The sequence below is a fragment of the Elgaria multicarinata genome, chromosome 5 (genome assembly GCF_023053635.1).
Source record: "Elgaria multicarinata webbii isolate HBS135686 ecotype San Diego chromosome 5, rElgMul1.1.pri, whole genome shotgun sequence".
Classification (NCBI taxonomy): Eukaryota; Metazoa; Chordata; class Lepidosauria; order Squamata; family Anguidae; genus Elgaria; species Elgaria multicarinata.
This window is the reverse complement of record NC_086175.1, coordinates 59,803,812-59,822,721: the sequence shown is the minus strand read 5'-3', so window position 1 is coordinate 59,822,721 and position 18,910 is coordinate 59,803,812. Positions and strand designations below refer to the sequence as shown.

Genomic DNA, 18,910 nt, shown 5'->3' with positions numbered 1-18,910 from the left:
AGTTTTTAGTGCATTTCTTCAAGGAACCTCTCTGCATCCTGTCCATTTGCAGAAGGGTCCTATGAAGCAGCATCTGCAAAGTGCCATTCGATTAGATCTAATTGAAATCCAAGCTAAATCCAAGTACAAGTGAGGTAACGTTATTTTATTCTACTTTTTTGGTTTTATTACACATTTCCCTGAGTAATTGTAGAAAGACCCATATACTCATTATTTGTATATCTAAACAACAAACTTTTAAGTCAGTAGGCCTTCCTACTTGGTGAGTAGGCTGCAGTCAGCTTTGTCTGAATAAAAGCTACTGATCACTTAGTGCCTTTGTAATCTAAAGGTTAGTTTACTGCAGTATAATTGACATTGGAAATCCTTGATGGTCATTTGGATCCATCTCTTGACTGGGGTGGATCATAGCTTATGTAAACTAATGTCTTTTCTTTGACAAGGCACACTATTGTTTGATGGATGCAATTAAAGATGCTAGCTGTTTGAGACCTGTTATTTAGCGACCATATTCTCCTTCATTCTGCAATTTGCTTAAGATCAGTAGAAAACACCCTGAGTTCACTACCTGTTCACTGTATAACTATGCCGCAAGGAAGCCTGTCCACCACACCTGGAACTCTTCCATATATCAGTTTTCATTTATTGCAAGCAATCCTGAGAACTTTTATTAGTCATAAAATAAGTAAAGTTCATCAGACCTGGGTTGGGTAGTCTTGTCTACTTTGTTTTATACTAGATGGCTGAGGCTCACAGACTGGAGCCAGGTGCAGAATATGGTTCAGGAAGGTGAACATAAAATCAAGGAACAAGGAATCTCTGAGCACATGCTCAGTCAAGAAATTTGTTTTCAGTACCAGAGCTAGAGCTCACACAAATCTTTTAACACAAAAATCTACTCCTGTTTTCCTCCAAGCGTTGTAGTTTTTAGTAGCTTAATTTAGAAGGGGGAAAGGGCTTTGTTTTCACTACTCTCAAACCGCTGAGTCAGAAATCCTGGCTGAACTGTAAAACCAGTCAATCCCAATCTATCCTATGGCCCCTTCTACACTAAGACAGTGAACATGATATTTTTCCAGAACTTCTACAAGTGTATTATTTGGGATGGCTTTTTTAAAGCTGGGATTGGAACATTGGACTTACCATGAAGTAAAATGGTTTCTGGGTCTACTATACTGTGGGGTATGTGTGTATCACAAGAGGCTACTTTCCTTCAGATATTCTGGTCAAATCTGTGGTATCATTCGCTACCAATCCCCCATGGCTGAATATTTGTTGGGCTTATCCCTGGGCACTATCTTCTACTTTTAGTACGCATTACCAAATCAACTCTGGCTAAAGGCTCCTTTGGGATACAGCTGTAGTGGGGAAATGCAGACCAGTGTTTTGAGATTGACTCATTTTCTGTCTAGGACACAATGGAACATTAGGTTTACTGTGAAACTTCCTCCTTTGGAAATGGAACACTTCCAGACCTACCCTGGCTGGAACCAGTGTTTCTCTTGGGTCCCACTTAGAATCATGGGAATAAGCTCCTTTCCTTTCTTCTGTTTTTCTTTTCATGAAAGTTTCTTTCTGTATGCTAGTTGCATCTTGAAGTTTCATTAGTTGGGGTACTACCTCAGCTGTAGCACTTCCAAACTTGAGAAGGTAACACCTCCTGGTGGAGGTTTGAAGCATAGTCATGCCTCCACTGTGTATAGGACTTGCATATCACTGGATGTCCTCTAATAAGAAGCTGTGGAAATTATATAAATCTGACATTGTAATTTAATGTTTGGTATTTGATTTATTGACTTTTGGTTGTTAGCCAACCTGAATAGTTGAACAGGCTCCTAAATTCATCTAACAATTAAAAAAATTGTTCTGTTCCAAAGTAAATGCGTAGGATCAGTGACATTTATTATATATTGTTCCTTTCAAAAGTATTCTATGCACTATCAAGTTTCCAAATTTTAAATCATGCTTCACCTCACCCTATATTCTTTGCAAGTATCCAGGGAACCAGCAAGCACTGAGTAGTCCACTAGAAACTGGCCAGTAATTTACTAGTGTACCCTGATCTACTTTCTGCCCAAACCTTTCTTAAAATTCTTATTTCTATTTGCTATGTCTCATGGCTTTCAAAACTGTGATCGTAGACTACTGAAAGGCCAAATTGTTAAAACTGATCACACAATACAGGCTGAATAATTTCCTATATCTTGAAATTGACTATTCTATTAAAATTGAAAAGTAAAAATGACAAGCTTTGGGGAATTAATAGTATACTCTGGACTGTACTTCTAGAAAGTACAGAAATGTGAAAAACAATGTAAGACAGAGAGAAATGCATCAGATGTTGTTGTGCAATCAGCAGATGTGCCACTGGCTAAGTGCCTTGGGGAATAGCAATTTGGAGTAGATTATTTTCTTAAATTTTTTGCCCTTGCAACTAAAATGAATTTAGGAACACATTGAAGACTACTGGAATTATGACAAAGGCTACAGTAATTTCCACATTTACTTAAATCCATTGAACTCAGCGGTGCTTACTTTAGAATAAAGATGCATACAGTAAGGCTATATGTCTTGTTAGATTCAACTCCTTGAGGGGTTAAGGCGTCAGAGATCTCATGAGGCTTCTAAGTCAGTAAAAAATAACTTTACTTGCTAATATTTTGATTGTGCTTCACCATCTCTGTGTCATCTTTTTACTTAAGGAGAAAATGCACCACACACACCAAATGTTAGTAGGCTTCTACCACAAATCAACACACATAAAATTATCAAAACCAAAACTTTATTGGCAATTTCTTAGTTGTGTGTTCTGTGTTTAGAAGAAAGCAGTCAGTTCACTTTACCAAAATACTTCAATTTTCCTGCAGGATCTGGAATTATCTGTGTAAGAAAAAAAGTTCCACTATCAAAACCCAAACAGATCTGATGTTTATATATGCTAAAGTGAAATAAGGCCTGCACTGATAAAAGAGAGATATTAGCCAAACCCACCCTGTAATGATTTCTCTAAATTAATATCTATACTCAAGTTCTCAAGGGTACTTACAGCTCTTCTCTTGACCACCACATTCTCATAGCATCTTCAGGTTTGATCTAAATACATGTAGAAGGTATGGCTACACATGTTAATGTACTTTTGGGGTGTGTGTATGAATGTGTATATTAACACACATATACTTGAGTGCACTGCTGACTTTTGCATGAATTTTGTTTATCCTTAAAGAATTTTATCTCACCTTTCTTTCAAAATGGGAAAAACCAGACAGCTAACAAAATTCATGCAATAGTTTTACAATTAGTTGAGCTCTAAAAATGTATCTAGTCCTATTCAAGCCTAATTGCAATTGGCAACTGATGTACTCAATTAAGATGATCAAACGATGCATTAAAAAACTGAATGCACATCACATTAAGGGCTGCTCTTGTAATTTTAGGTTGGAGGAAATGGGACTTATTGGCTAAAGCAAACTGCAACTGTTTAACTGTCCTAGTCATAGCCGTCTAAAAGAATACTACGAAGTACAATTTCACCCCGAAGAGGCTTATATGTGTGCACAGAGCATATTTGCAATGAATGCAGGTCAACTTTCCCCCCTTTCTGGCTGTAGACACTTTCACACCACATCAAATACCTTTCTCAGGTGGGACATAGTGATATGTAGAAAGAACGGAAGGTATGAAAAGCAATGGGGTGTGTGCATGATATCACACATGGCCGCTTGGGTTCTGGCCAAAACGGAATGTTCAGTTTTAGGCTATACTGCATGTGCTGTAACACTGAAACAGCACATACCTGAAGGAAAAGAGGTTGAACTTTGAAAGCACAGAAAATCATTTGCTTCAAGAATAGTATATAGACAAATTAAGAACCATACATTAACTTGCAATTAAGAAAACTGCTACTGAAATCAGAGCAAGAAAGCCCTGTACCAATGTAACATAGGTTTGATTCAAATGTCACCATAACTGGAAGCACGCTGTGACTCTTAGTTTTGCACCTCCATCCACTGCCCAACAAACAATTTCCTGTTTAATAATAACTATGGTTACACCAATTCACACATTGTGGTAAACCATAGTATTGCTAAGCAAGAAAGGGGAAGTGATCCTAATGGGAGAAGAGCAGCAGAGCACTTGAGTCAATCAAGTACTCCTAATAACCAGGGAACAATTTGGGGTTAAGCACTATAAGGCTCTCTTTCCTCTCCTTTTGCTCCAAAATGGTGGTTATAAGGAACACAAGGGGATTCAAAGTCCTGCCTTTAAAGATTCCAGTGGACTGGCAGTAGTGGGAAGATCACATTTGTGTGATCACATAGCAGCATGTTTTAAGAAGCATATAACCTTGTCATTGTGAATTCATTGGCTGCCTTAGTTTGTGGGAAGTTCATGGGCATCATTGCTGGCATAGTTCTGACTGGTGGTCATTGCCAGTGTTTCCAGAGACTCTGGGGGCCTATCTCCAGTTTTTACACCTTCTGTATTTTCTATTTTGAATTCCACCCACCCCTCCTGGGCTGAGCACACGTATATGGTGGCTGCTCTACCAGCGTAACAAGAGCCCCCGCTAGTACCTAGATGCACCTAACATGCTAGCCTATGTCTTTCAGTAACATGGAACTATGCTATGTTATGTAGGATTGTCTTGATGTTTGGATGCATTCTTTTGTGCCCTATCTGCAGTCATATGTAAAAATCACATTACGCAGGCTCATTCATTATATTCTTGGTTGCACTGATCAAGTTAGTGGCAAAAAAGCTGATTGATATCCTCTGCTTTCATGTTTCTTTACTCTGGAAGTCTCTATGCTGTAGAAATAAATGGCAAATAATACTCACTAAATGATATTCTGCATGAGTGTGTTCAGAGATTGGGAATCCCAATGATAAAGATGTGACGTTCATGTATTTACTGTTGTGAGTTATCAGAAGAACAAAAATGCTGGTACTTGAGGGAATATTTTTTTTGGGGGGGTTACTCGTACTAAAATGTTGCATATTAATATTAATAGTGGTTTTATGACCTATTATACTGCCAGCTCTTCATGGAACAGTGACCTAATTTGCAAACTTCTTTTTGAAATAATGTGTCTTAATTTTTTTCTCCAAAGTGAAAATCTGATTTGATAATCAGATTTTTTCTAAGTGAAATCTTAGAAACTAACACACGTGCTAGAAAAGCAGAGAGAAATAAAGACAAGGTGAAGAAATGAAAGGGAAATTCTATTGATGAATTTCTGTCCTGAATAATTCAATTAATTACTTGTTGCTGCAAAACTGTACACACTGTCTTCTTAATATTAAAGTTAAAGCACTTGCTTGTGGTAGAGGAATTAGTGCTGCATCTTTCAAGAGTACTAGAGAAATGAGTATATGTAGGCAATTAGCAGTTCAGGGCTGACTGAGGCCCTAAATGTCACTACTTCAAACAGGGTGGAGGGTGAAGAGAAAAACATGAAGCATGTGAAATGTTACAGAGGTCTTGTGGCAAACTTTCATTTTTATGCAGGGCAGCCATCTACTTTGCAAATCGCATTCAGATTGCTTTCATCTTGCTTTTGGCCTGCAGGTAACATTCCCCACAAAACATAAGAGAACATTTCTCAAATAGAGAGTAAAATAATAGCCATTTTTCGAATTGTAATATAAACCCCAACTTACTGTTTCACTGCCTGGTTTCCAACCAGCAGGGCAAACTGGGAAGGCAATAAAAAGAGATGTTAACCTGGTAGTAACCCCCCCCCCGAAAACCCCCACCTACCTTCCTATTCTTGTTTTGTAGATTAGCCCTACTGCAGCCAATTATCTATTGCCAAGACAAGAAAAGCATCAGTTTTCTGCATGTGTAAATGTATATATGATGGGGTGATAGAAAAGTTCTCATCCTAAACCAAGGGTGGGCATCCTTTTTGGCCCCAAAAGCCGCATGCAGAGCCCAGTGGTGAGATAGGGACCGCACATACATACATACATGCACACACACTTCCCTCCACCCACCCACATCTCAATGTAGAAGCATAGAGAGGTTTAAACCTTCCTTCCTTGCCTGCTGAAACCAGGGGATGGGATTGATTGTATGGGGGAGTTTAAACCACCCTCCCTCAAGTAATCCTGATCCAGATAGTTGTTTCCTCACTGCTATTAACATGCAGTCCATGTGTTGTCTGCAATAGTTGGGTTTAGATATAGGTTGAGAACATTTCAGCTACCCTTCTACTTTTATAACTAGTGTCACAATCCAGGTATTACTGCAGCATTGAAGGCTGCTTTAACTGAGGCCATAGCTAGACCTAAGGTTTATCCCTGGATCGTCCAGGGGTCAAACCTGTTCACTTAGGTGACACACAGGGGATCCAGTGCTCAGGCAGGGGCGAACCCTGGATGATCCCAGGATAAACCTTAGGTCTAGCTGTGGCCTTAGTGGTTTCATCAAGCTTGTTTAAGATCCAACAGTCACTTGACTAAATATGTGTACTTGCATACACATTTGTACTTGCTACCTAGAAAAATTCTTGTTTCCTAAGCAGGAAATTAAATATTTAATGAAACTCTAATCTGCAGGATCACATTCAAAGTCGACTTGTGCACATTTGATCACATGACTCAATGGTTCCAGTACAACTTTCTTCAACTCCCATTCTGAAGAAACACAGTATGTGTTGGAGTGAAAGTAAAATTCACGCAAGCAGAAAGTGCACTTCAAAATTCTGCCCAATATAATACATTTTAAAGTGTCCTCTTAAATTAAGCAACGCAAATCCATTTTTTGCTATAGAGATTCAGAGTAATTCTTGAATTGAAAACAGCAAGCAATATCAAAATACATAGATTTAAGAGTAGTCAATGAAAAAATTGTATCCATATCACTTAAAAACTACAGTGAAATAGGTTCCAGGCCCAGCACATTTACATGTCTAATAATTCTCAGTCGAAGTATTTAAGAGTGGAAATACCTTCTCCATGTTTGTCAGTGTATTGGAATGCTTGTACTAGACGAAGAGTTTCATCCACAGATCTACCGACTGGAAGATCATTCAGTGTTATTTGTCGAAGAATTTTCTTGTCATCAATAATGAACAGGCCTCTGAGCAAACATGAAGAAATATATTTATTTCATTCCTATGCCACCCAATAACCAAAACTCTTTGGGGGGTTCACAACATTTAAAACCATAAAATACAACATGATCAACTATAATATAAAAGTTTAAAACTACAGCATAAACTAACAATGAAAAACAAAAATAAAACCTGGCAGCAATGCAAAAATTTAAAATACAGTAACAGAATTAAATGAACAGAAACTTTCATGAAATTATCCTGGCACTTCTTAATAAAATATAACTGTATGTGGTTAATCAAAGCATTTAGCCCCACACATCCAAATATGCCCAGGGGTGGGGTGGGTTTCTTCTGTCATAATGGAACCTTGCAACCCCCCTCCCTCTTCTTGCCCCCTGGATGTCCTCACAGGTCATAAAACAACTTCTTATAAAAAACCCAACATCCTTTGCCAGGAGGTATGCAAGATCCTATGCAGGCTCAGATATAAGTGGCCCTGAGTTCATTAGGCCTTACTCCCAGGTAAGTATAGATTGGATTTCTGTTAAGCGTTTCTACTGGCCTGCAATCCAGATGGCAAGGGATTGATAGGCACGGAACCAGGCACAGAACTGCAGACACGCCCAAGAGAAGAAACCACTGGCGAGTAGCACTCAGTACATACTCTTTTCTTTTCTTTTTTTGGTAGATTAGTACTTTATTTCTAAGTACTGTATAAAATTATCTTATTGGTCTAGTGCAATGTGATGGACATTGTTCAGGACTGCCTCGTATTTCCATTACTGTTGTCCTCTCTTTGCTGGCATGCAAGGCAACCCATCGTAACTCAACAAACAAAAAACATTGTGGGACAAAAAATGGCAAGGAAGGAGTCATAGACCCATTCATTAGTCAGGGTAATATGTGTTTGGGCTGCATCACTTCGGACAAGGCGGAGGGTGGGGGCTTATCTCAGCCCAGACATAATTTTCTTCAATGAGACCTCAGATAGACCTGACAAGGTAAGCCCTCTTTCCATTGAATCCTTGTCAGGCCTAAGTGAAGAAATGGCCTCCCCGCTTTAACCTGGCTGTGTAGGCATTGCTGGTTGCCTGAACTGGAATTGAGAAGGAATTTTCCCCTGTTGAACTCAAATTAGCCTTGGGAGAGGAAGTTTTTTGCCTTCTCTGCACTGCCATTGCCTTAGGCTGCTGCACCTTGGCTTGTAGCTCTAGACAGCTTAAAGGAGGTGCTTTAGCAACAGGATTAGATTTTAATAAAATTGGAGTCGTTTAAATGTAGATATTGTTTTGTGTCTTTTTTCTTGGATTTGGGGGTAAGTCTCTTTTGTAGTCTGTTCCTAGGATTTCAGTTGGAGCTAAGCTATAACTTGGGTTGCAACCCCAAGCATACTTGCTTAGGAGTATGCAAGTTCCATTGAAAAGAATGGAACTACGCTCAGCGGAAACTCACATGGACACAGAATGCCCAACCCAGTTAATTCAAGGGTACCTAGACTGAGCTGTCGCTTGAGAGAATCTCATCTCTTGGTTCACAAAATAAAAGCTGGCAGCACTGAATAGGATTTGGTCACACTTAATTCATAATTAACATTCAAGAGAATGTTTTTAACATTTGGCTCACAATGATTATGTAATTCATCTTAAAGGCAATGATATGACACCTGCCAATTTAGGCAACCATGGGAATGACCACCATCCTGACTCAACAATGGGCCTATTGATGGGGAGTACTCAGATCAACCACTTCCCCAGAAGATGATGATAATAATAAAATAAAAGATACTACTAAGTAACGGCTACAATTCTGCTTTATTAAATAATAAATGTTTCCCTGTTTAATCACCTAACACTGAATTTCAAGTCCATCTGAAATTCAATTTCTGTTCTTGTTTACACCACCTTATTTCTGATGGATTAGATTTCTTCCCTTTTCTGTTTTCAAAAATAGGGACCATTTTATTGCCCTTGTAGTTTAAGGTAGGTTAAAATGCGGATGCTTTTGGAAGAAGAATAGATTGAATCCTAGTTTCATGAGGTTTGGACTGTCGAAGCATCCATATTGTCTATGCCTAGGATTCCAGCCAGAATTGGGACTAAAACCCATCAAAGTCAATGGAGCTGAGCTACAACTTTGGCTTCAGTCTCAAGTATACTTACCATGGAGTAAGTTCCACTGAGCAAAGCGAGGCTTACCTCCGGGTAAACATACATGGAACAGGAGTTCCACAGAATGGAATTTTCTTACAACTGTTGTAACAATCTTTTGCAACCTTAAGATCACAAGTAGAATTTGGCTGCATTTCATGAGTATTACCACATTTAATGGTAACACTTGGTTTATAATAATAAATATGGTTCAACTTCAAGGTAATGATAAGGATCATGCAAATACTGAGGACAATTGGGTATGACAGCCATTATGATTCAACAATCAATGAGCAGTTCTCAGTTCAATTTGTGTGTGTGTGTTTGAAATTAACTTTAAATTTTGAAATTAATGCTGATATTGGATTGGAGAGTCATGGAGTCTCAGCCTAACTTATCTAATAGTCTTGTTTATATATAAGATAAAAACAAAAGAAATATCAATCAGCTTGCTCTGTGCATACCTAACCCAACATTTAAGGACTGTGCTCTTGTCACAGCCAGCTTCTATCCAAAGAACTGCTGTTGCAAAATTAATGGTTTTGATATTGCAACCCTTTTTTTCAAATAAGATCTTGTGTGCTGAATATAACAGAAGTTTGATATAGCATCATGCAGGAGAAACACTGCAACAATGCTTAACTACATCACACTTGTATCAACAGGAGAAAACAGAACAGTTAACATTATACCTAAGAGCATGTCCTTGGTCCTCTAGATAAACTCCATAATCCTTTGAAATCTGGTGTGTCAAATCTGAAAGAAGTGGTATCTTCACTGGTCCAAGTCCTCCTTGTTTTCGTTGTGTATTAATCCTATTGCAATGAAGATCACCAAATGGTTCAGTGAGAATTATTTTATACTTAAATACTCAAGTTTCTTTCAATAATTTAAGTATCATCAACATAATTGCTTTTACTACCATTCTGGTTTCATTTCTATCAGATTAAGCGAAAAAAACTTAAGGAAAGATCATATTGATTCTCACATTGGCCCAAATCATTTGGCTATGGTTTCTTTTAGTGACCAATATTGTATATAACGAAGATCCTCAGATTCATTACAAGTTTATTAAAGAGATCACAAATGTAAATAAGCATTAATTCTATTCTACAACTTTTGTTCTGATAATTAGGTCTGCATGTCAGGTAGTGCATATCACAGGTGTGATCCAGTAGCCTTTGGGGTCTTCCCCACCCTCTCCTGTGCACACTGCTCCACAAGCAAGAATTTCCTGCTATCAAGCTCCTTGACCCATTTACAGGCCTCCTGTGAGCTGTGCTCATGCAATAGCTGTGTGTACCTATAGGCACACATACATACCCAACTAAACTGAGTCCAAAGTTTGCTAAAAAGATTTCTACTTTGCACACAAAATCAAAAACCAGCCACCAATAATTTGCATAAACAAAAGGAGGGCGAAAGAGGACATACCATGCCAAATGAGTGAACTGCGAGTCTACCGAGCAAGCTACCACTTCAGCATCTATTGATCTGAATTCTTCAATTCTGTCACTAAAGGCATTTATCTCCGTTGGACAAACAAATGTGCTTAATTAAAAGAGAGAGAGAAATTACATTCTAAAATTCTCAGAGCTAAAATAGCTTATTTCTTCATCACTAATACAGAGAACTGTTTTCTGCACACCTTTTCATCAATTAAACTTCCTGCAATGTATAAATACAGGTTTTGTTTCACTGCATTTTGTTCTCCTTTATATTCTGTTAGAGAAAATAACATCCTACTCTAAACATTTCTTGAAGCTACAATGCTTGTGTAATATCCTTGTAGTGCCAGCCTGACAGCATATTTGTGACCTTGTTGGCATAGATGTTGATAAAAGACATCCTAAATACTTATTTGGAGGCATAGCAAGTATTTGAGAGTATACCATTAGATACAAAATGTGATTTACATTCTGCAAGCAATAGTCAGGGTCTACCTCATCTTATTTGTCTTTCATTTCAGGAATCAGTGAATTATATTCTCACCTTGTTGCAGTGTGAAAACTGAAAGAATGACATAACAAATTCAAGTTGGGATTCACTAGAAAATGTTAGGGACTGGGGACACACAACAGAAATGTTCCTGTTTAGGATCCTAGCTAATTTGGATCTTTAAAATGGTGTTCACAGTTTGCAAGTAAGAGGATGCTCAGGAGGGAGCTGCTCATGCATGATATAGTGGTTTCTGCAAATTTTGGGCACAGTAGTGATTTCTGTATACTCAAGTAAACTCCCCAGATGTGTGTGTTTTTTTAAGTTCAAAAGAAGAAAACAGTCTGATGAAGGCTGAGCATGCCCAGTGGTCTCTAGGAGCCACAGAAGAGTAAGATGTTAGTTGGGAATGAAAAGGAAGGAGGGAATTTGCATATTCGAGCCTGGGAGACAAAGCTGCCACAGAGCTGTCTTCAACATCTGGGTGGTGCTTGGAGGGGGGTGGGGGGTATCCACACTTGGATTTCTCCCTCTGAGTTCATAGCTCTGTCTATGGCCTCGGAAGGTGACATCCTCAGCATCCTGTGGCTCCTCAGACACTGTCTAGGAACTGTAGGATTGTTTTCTAAGGGCACAATTGATTGGAAGCCTCGAACTCTGAGGCTTCTGATCACCCAATGCAGGGTGGGAGGAGTGGTGGAGGTAATCTTCACCTCTTCATCCTCCCACCCTACATATTTCACTAGGCAGGCTTTGTAGCTCTTCTATCAAAGGCTTTCATAGGGGGAGGGTAGGAGGCTGGCAGAGGCTCAGGATAACTCGTTTCCTGGCCTCTCCAGTTTGCTCTCCTCCCTGCCCACTGGAGCACCCCATCTCTGAGGTTGATTTTCCTGATGTTGGAGGGCAGCTGGTTCTTTCTGCTCTGGCTACAAGGTGTCTAGGGAGAGGGGTTGGATCTCAGACTCTCCCTTCCAAGGTCGACCTTTTAGGGGGAATCCTCAGTAATCTATGCCCTCCCCAGACAACGCTTCCTAAAGGAGCTGAAAGTGTTTTCAATTTACTTTGAATATTGGATTGACATTACTCTTTCCAAATTCACTTTCCCAGATTCAGAGACTTATATATACATATTATTAATGCTATTAAAAGTTACCACCTGCTACAATCCCTTTGATCAACTTGCATGACATGTGAAATATTTAGGTATTGCTAAAATTTTGCTTACAAGTCAAGAGGATAAAAGAAGAAAACAAGGTATTTTCCTTCATAGTCTGATAATTTCAGCTCTTTAAATTCTCCATTTATGACTGCTGTTCCTTCCCAATCAGGTGCTGGTTTAGAAACTAAAAAAATAAAAAGGATAGTTTGAACTTTTAAGTGCAAGCACAAAATCTAGGTACACACAATGTTTTTCTTTTATCAAGCAAAAAAGAGTATTTCCATTCTAGTAAATGAAAAAGAAAGTATAATTTTCATTTTAAAGTAGCAATCCTGGAAGAACTCAAGTGGTGGAAAATGTATTACAACTGTGTCATGATTTGCTGCAACAACATACAAGGTCTTGGGAATTGGTGAACCAATAAAGATATACCAGTGTACTACTGCATATAACATAACTTTATAGCTGGTGATGTGGGCAGTTATATAAGCTCAAACATTTAGGATCTGGATATGAAACTTTCATTGTTAGGAAGTTCATAGGATAATCATTGTTCTATAAAACCTTCTTTAAATAGTATAAAATCTTTGGATGTGGAGCAGTATACAAATATTACAAATAAATAAAATATAGTGTTTAACTGATTTTACTTATGATTGTTGAGCCTGTTATATTTGGTTTGCACTGCAGAAGTCTGGATTCACAACCATGTCTGCCATAAGCCAGTTTAGCAAACTACAGACAACAGGTACAAGATAAGACACTAAGTAGAAATGAATGCATGGTATTGAGAATGTGGATAGGGAGACACTTTTCTCCCTCTCTCAAAATACTAGAACCCAGGGTCATCCCACTAAGCTGATAGGTGGGAGATTCAGGACAAATAACAGGAAGTGCTTCTTCACACAGCGCGTAGTTAAATTATAGAACTCACTACCACAAGATGTAGTGATGGCCATCAATTTGGATGACTTTAAAAGGGGGTTGGATAAATTCCTGGAGGCGAAGGCTTTCAATGGCTACTAGCCCTGATAGTTGTGCGCTATCTCCAGTATTTGAGGCGGTAAGCCTGTGTGCACCAGTTGCTGAGGAACATGGGAGGGAGGGTGCTGTTGCACCATGTCCTGCTTGTTCATCTCTGGCTGATGGCTGGTTGGCCACTGTGTGAACAGGGTGCTGGACTAGATGGACCCTTGGTCTGATCTAGGATGGCACTTCTTATAGTCTTATGACACCTCTGCAATGTAGTAATCTAGAGTAGTTATCTGTGCTTAATGTCACTGAAATTAAATACAATTGTGAGAGTATGACTGTGAATGCAGACCAAGTTTGAAATAATACATATATCTCTCCTATACGTGAGTTTAGGATTGCTGCTTTAAAAGATCAGTAACTGAAACATGTTTATACTGAATCAATCTATGAAGACTGTTTACAGTGGCAGATGTATGAATGTTTTTAAACATATATTCTTTTTAATTATTTTCTAAAGATTTTATAATGGCTAATGGAATCTGGAAACTGGTTTACAGTGACAATCTAAACCCTTTGGCTATAATCTGGTGATATATACTCCCAAGAATGGATGGCACATGAAACTAGAACTATGCTTGCTAATTCTGACAGCTAAGCAACTGAATAACAAGCCATCTTCTTTGTATCATGGCTCCTGCAAGTTGTCTGTAAAAACTAAAAATCTGCCAGGATGATTCAATCCTGCAGTTTCCCAAATAAGAGACACAAGAAACTTCTAGAAAAAAGCTGGATTAGTTCATTGTACTAAAACATCACTACAGAATGCTTTTCTAAGCTTTCACAATGCTATAGATTGATATTTTGGGGCTTCAAAAATTAAGCGTCTTCCTTTTAGTCTGGACAGAGTAAGTCTGATTCTCCTCTCTCTCTGTACTTTAAGCCAATAGGCTTTGTCTGACGTGTCCTTTGCTAAAAGTTCTTATCAACTGTATAGACACAAAGGAAAGCAAATATTTGGAACAAAAGGGAGGTGCTACTGTTCATTTTAACCCGTTTCTATTCTGCTATGGGGGTCGGGTGTGTAGAAACTTTTTAACTGATGTGAATTTTTTTTTAGGAAGTAGCACTTTATTGGCTACACAATACCGTAATTTTTCTGGGAGGGCAGCTTAACAAGAGGTATGTGTCCACTTAAACACATTTTTGTGGTGTAAGCTTGTGCACAATAAATCTATTTGTCTTTTAAAGCTCACGGGCCTCTTCCTTTTTCTGTAGCGTAATCAACGCCAAGTTGTCGCGAAATGCTGTCCTCCCCCGCCCCACCTCCTCCTCCTCAGCATTGTCTCCAACCGCGGCCCTCTCCGCGCAGAGCAATGTCTACATCCCTCTTTCCAACCTTCCCACCCTCGTGAATTTTCTTGCCCAAGAAGGCGGCGGGGGGTGGAGAAATATATAAGGGGAAGAGAAATATGTAAGCGGGAGAGGAGTTGGGTTATGTGAGGGGGCTGGCGGTGGTTATTATTATTACGACTACTATTCTTCTTATTGGTACAATGGCAGCTGCCGGAGGAAAAGCCGACTCAGCGAACAGGCAGAGGGTGGGAGAAGCCAGCACGGAGGTTCTCTCGCTGCTCCCCGGGCTTTTCCTTCCCCGCCGAGGATGAGCCGAGGCAGGAAGGTGGCTACGGCAGCCTCTTCTCCGTCCCCCACCTCCGCTCCCCGCACCTCTCCCGCTCCTGCCTTCACCGCGCGGTCCTGCCCTCCCTCACGGCTCGGCGGGCCTGTCAGGCACCTACTCTTGGCCTTGCTGAGGTGCAGCGAGTGGTCTTTGCCGGGCAACCGCGATGCCTCGCCTGGGTACACCTCGCCCCCTGCGTAGTAATGGCATTTCTCGTCGCCCGAGCCCTGGGCTGCCTCGGCGGTTCCCGCCTCTTCGGTCATCGCCGCCGCCAACACTAGCAGCACCAGCGGGCCAACCGCCAACGGCCCAGACACCGGCGCCAACCGCCGCCCGCTCCTCCCCGCCGCCGCCCGTTCGTTCGATGGCCCGCGCGGCAACCTTTCTCCCGCCATGGCCAGCTGAGCAGCCGCACGTCGCCCTGGCCCCAGCTCGGGAAAGAAGCGAACTGCAGCGAGGAGGCCTGCAGGAAGAGGAGGAGGAGGAGGAGGAAGAGGCCACCCGAGCCGGGGCTGCTGCCGCTGCTGCTGCTGGGGGCGGGACCCGACGACCATCCCACTCCCGAAGACACGCACGCACAGCCGTGTCGGCCCCGCCCGCCGGCCCTTTTCCTCTCAGCACTCCACGCCTTTTGGGTGGCTTATGCTGAGGCGCCCTGGCGAGTGTCCCAATGGGGCTGTACCCTCCCTCAACAGTGTTTGGCATAGTGTTGCTGTGTGGAGGGACACAACGAAGATGATAAAGTATTCTCCCTCCCCCCGCCTAACCCCCCCCATTAAAAGTTCTATAAAGGATAAGAGAAGCCGCCTTTTTAGAGAGCTTAGGCTTGGTGCAAAACTGAATGACGGAACCGACACGACACGACACTGCAGCCATGGTTGGAGTAGGACCTTGGGGCCAAAGGACCAGCTATAGTGGCAGGTGATCTGTATTCATGGGGGTGCTATGATTTAAGGGAGCTTAAAATGTAAAACTGCACATGCTCAGTCAGATACGGATGATTAATTATCATCACCATCGTCACATATTCTATCATATCAGGAATGTAGAAGCAGTTGTAAAGCATGGAATGGCTCATGGAAGTTGGAAGAAGAGATGCTAACCCTGTACTTCACAGCTGAAGTAATACAAATGGCCATCCAAAGCCCCACCCTGAAGGCCATGAAGTCCAGGATCTAAAATTATTTACCTGCACCTCTGTAAAAACACCCCCCACACACACACAGTAGTCATATTTTTCTGTGTTCCTTTGGAAGGAAGTTTAAAAAACCTCACCCCCAATCTTTCCGTGGGAAGAGTCACAGATGTCAAGTCTTAAGTTGATCTGATTACCGTTTGCTTGCAGCTTTTTAGAACGGAATGGCCACACCGAGGACGTTCAGGAATATGTTACCATGACAAAATCGATCTTACCTGTATTTTAATAAAGAGGGAGCAATAAAAGATCTCACCTCTTATTAGCTGGGTATCTAATTTCTTTCAATGACACCTTAATCAGGTATTGCATTTAAGAAAGGAAAGTGCTTTATGTTATTGTTTACTGTTTATTAATAATAAAAAGTATAATTAGATGGAGGATATATGCTAAACTGTTAATAAGGACACGTTTCCCATTTTGCCAGTTTACTGGAATGACTGGGCAGAGTTGAATGCAGTCAAACATGCCAGGTCCTGTGTCTGCTGTCACCCCCAGCAGCCATTCCAACAGGCTGTATTGAAGGAGATGAGTGGGGGAAGCAGGACCCCCTTTTCCTTTCCTGTGCCTTTTTCCTTCAGTGTTTTATCTTTTGGATTGTAAGCCTGTGGGCAGGGAATGTCTTCTTTTATTATTTGCAAGCCATTCTGGGAGCCTTTTTGGTTGAAGAGTAGGTTAAAAATACTGTAAATACATAAATAAATACTGCCATGCTGTTTAGCCATGGAGAGAGCAATCCTATGGTCCCTGCAAGCATCCAAGGGACCATAGGATTGCTCAGAAAAACCCTCTGAGGTTGAAGACAGCATTCCAATCTCTGAAGGAGTCAGAGATCCGACCCCAGACCCTGCGCCTTCGCGACCAGCATGGAGAGAACCATGGTGGCTGCCTCTCCAAGGTCGGAAAAGAGACCTCAGAGGAGGAGAAAAGGCATTCCAGTGGACAGGGAGAGGAGGAGACCAGAGAGGCCAGGAAACAAAGCTTAAGTTAGCTATGCATATCCACTGTTCCTTATTGTATTATACACATTCTATCTATTATTGAAATGGGTAAATGCTCTTGTCTAGACAGTGTCTTGTACAAACAAAGCTTTGGGCCAGATACAATTGTATATCATATAGATGAAACTCTCATAGAGATGAGGGTGTATGACTTGTGGTGACCCAAACATTTCCAACTTTATTCATTTCTACATTATTTGGGGTATTATTGGCATAGGTATATGCCCTTGACAGTATCTTGCAACCAAAACAAAAGTGTTGGGCCAGATGCTGCAGTTCAATGCCTTTTCAGAGATGCCACTCTCCTGAAGATGTGGATGTATGATCTGGAGTATTCTAAAGCCTATTTTGGGACTTATGCCCCCAGTTTCTTATTTTTTTGAACTACATTGGTTATTATTGGTATGAGGATGACATGACTGACAGAGTGCTAGACTAGATGGACCCTTGTTCTGATCCAGCATGTCTCTTCCTATGTTCTTACTTACAAAATAACACAGCGCCAGACTTAATTCTATGCCATCTTGTAGAGGACAGTGACCAAGGCAGGATCTACACAACTACTTTAAAACAGTTTATAACAGTAGTGACAACTGTTGGGGCCCAAGACACACTCCATATACAGTTTTCAAACTATTTTCAAAGTGTCATATCCTGCTTCGTGTAGATCTGGCCATAGCTATTTGGGTGTATAATTTGGGGTTGCCAAAAGCTTGTTTTTGGGTATATCCCTTAGTTCCTTATTTGTAATTGTCATCTAGAATAATCACACATTTACGAGTCTTGAGCAAAAACAACAGTTTTGATTGGAGACAAATCTTGTGGATCTCAAAGGAGACTGTTCCATTCATTGAGATATATGATATGGGGTAGGCCAGAGGTCTCCAGCATGGTTCCTGCAGCTGCCAATTTATCCAGGAACACCTCCCTTGGTGTTCACCAAACTCCCTTACTCCTCCCATTTTGGTTTTTTATTTTTAAAACATGTTATTTATTTATTTTTAACTTTGGGCTTGCAGCCACCTGCCATCTTCCTTTCCTTTCCCAAAATGCCTCTGGGCCCCCACATGGTGCACATGTGTGAAAGACAAAATGCAGTTTTAAGTGTGCTTATATTTGATCTATAAACACATTGATGTGCATGTAGGAAAGAGGATTTACAATTTCTTTACAAGTTTCTTGCATTTTTATATCACTTATGAACATAAGCTTTCTATCTGTAGCTCATTTTTAGTCCTCCATCCACCATTTCCCCCCGCTGAGCTATATGCAGTTGGGAACAGCTCCCCCCCCCATTTTAAACCTCTTTCCCGTTCTCGATATATATAGAAGTGAGTGCCTTGTCTGTTTTACAGAGACAGAGTTCCTTCATTGCCAGCCTTCTTTGCTCTCTGATGAAACTGACAAGCCTTCTGTTTCATGGAAGCTGAGAAAACCAGTTCTGGAGCAAACTGCCCTGCTGCCTGGAGAGACTGTGAAGGAAGTGGCAGTAGGGCAAGCGAGAAGATACCTGTAGGACAACATCTGAGTCTATTCACATGTAATTTTGGCCTTATAACACTAAGGATGAAATAGAAAACAACTTCTATGTTGATCCTAACCATGTTGACTTAGAAGTGAGTCTCATTGTGAACCGCCCAGAGAGCTCCGGCTATTGGGCGGTATAGAAATGTAATAAATAAATAAATAAAAATAAATAAAAATTAGCTCCAGTACAACTTGATTCAAGTAAGTATTGTATCTTCCAGATGGACAT

At 40.6% G+C, this 18,910-nt stretch overlaps 1 protein-coding gene across 2 annotated transcripts; it reads right to left on the bottom strand.

Annotated features, from left to right (window-relative positions):
- Positions 1-2,765: 2,765 nt before the first annotated feature.
- Positions 2,766-15,415, bottom strand: PRDX4 (peroxiredoxin 4). Of its 2 annotated transcripts, XM_063126478.1 has the most exons (8): positions 15,077-15,415; positions 12,372-12,489; positions 10,643-10,759; positions 9,901-10,023; positions 6,954-7,084; positions 5,662-5,696; positions 3,047-3,093; positions 2,766-2,880 (listed from the first exon to the last, which is right to left on the bottom strand). In XM_063126478.1, exons 1-8 carry the CDS (start codon positions 15,351-15,353, stop codon positions 2,877-2,879), a joined length of 852 nt encoding a protein of 283 aa, XP_062982548.1. In that variant the 5' UTR covers positions 15,354-15,415; the 3' UTR covers positions 2,766-2,876. The 2 variants fall into 2 exon arrangements, with proteins under 2 accessions (XP_062982548.1, XP_062982547.1); XM_063126477.1 differs by lacking the exon at positions 3,047-3,093 and having other exon boundaries at positions 15,077-15,411.
- Between the last annotated feature and the right edge of the window lie 3,495 nt (positions 15,416-18,910).

What these genes read in the sequence shown, in the direction of transcription:
- PRDX4 (XM_063126478.1), bottom strand. Translation starts at nt 15,353, where the DNA reads ATGGCGGGAGAAAGGTTGCCGCGCGGGCCATCGAACGAACGGGCGGCG. An exon ending in TTCTTTTATCCTCTTGACTT is followed by an intron (nt 10,760 to 12,371) that starts GTAAGCAAAATT and finishes CTTTTAATTAAG; the next exon opens with CACATTTGTTTGTCCAACGG. An exon ending in CACTGACAAACATGGAGAAG is followed by an intron (nt 5,697 to 6,953) that starts GTATTTCCACTC and finishes TTGCCTTCCCAG; the next exon opens with TTTGCCCTGCTGGTTGGAAA.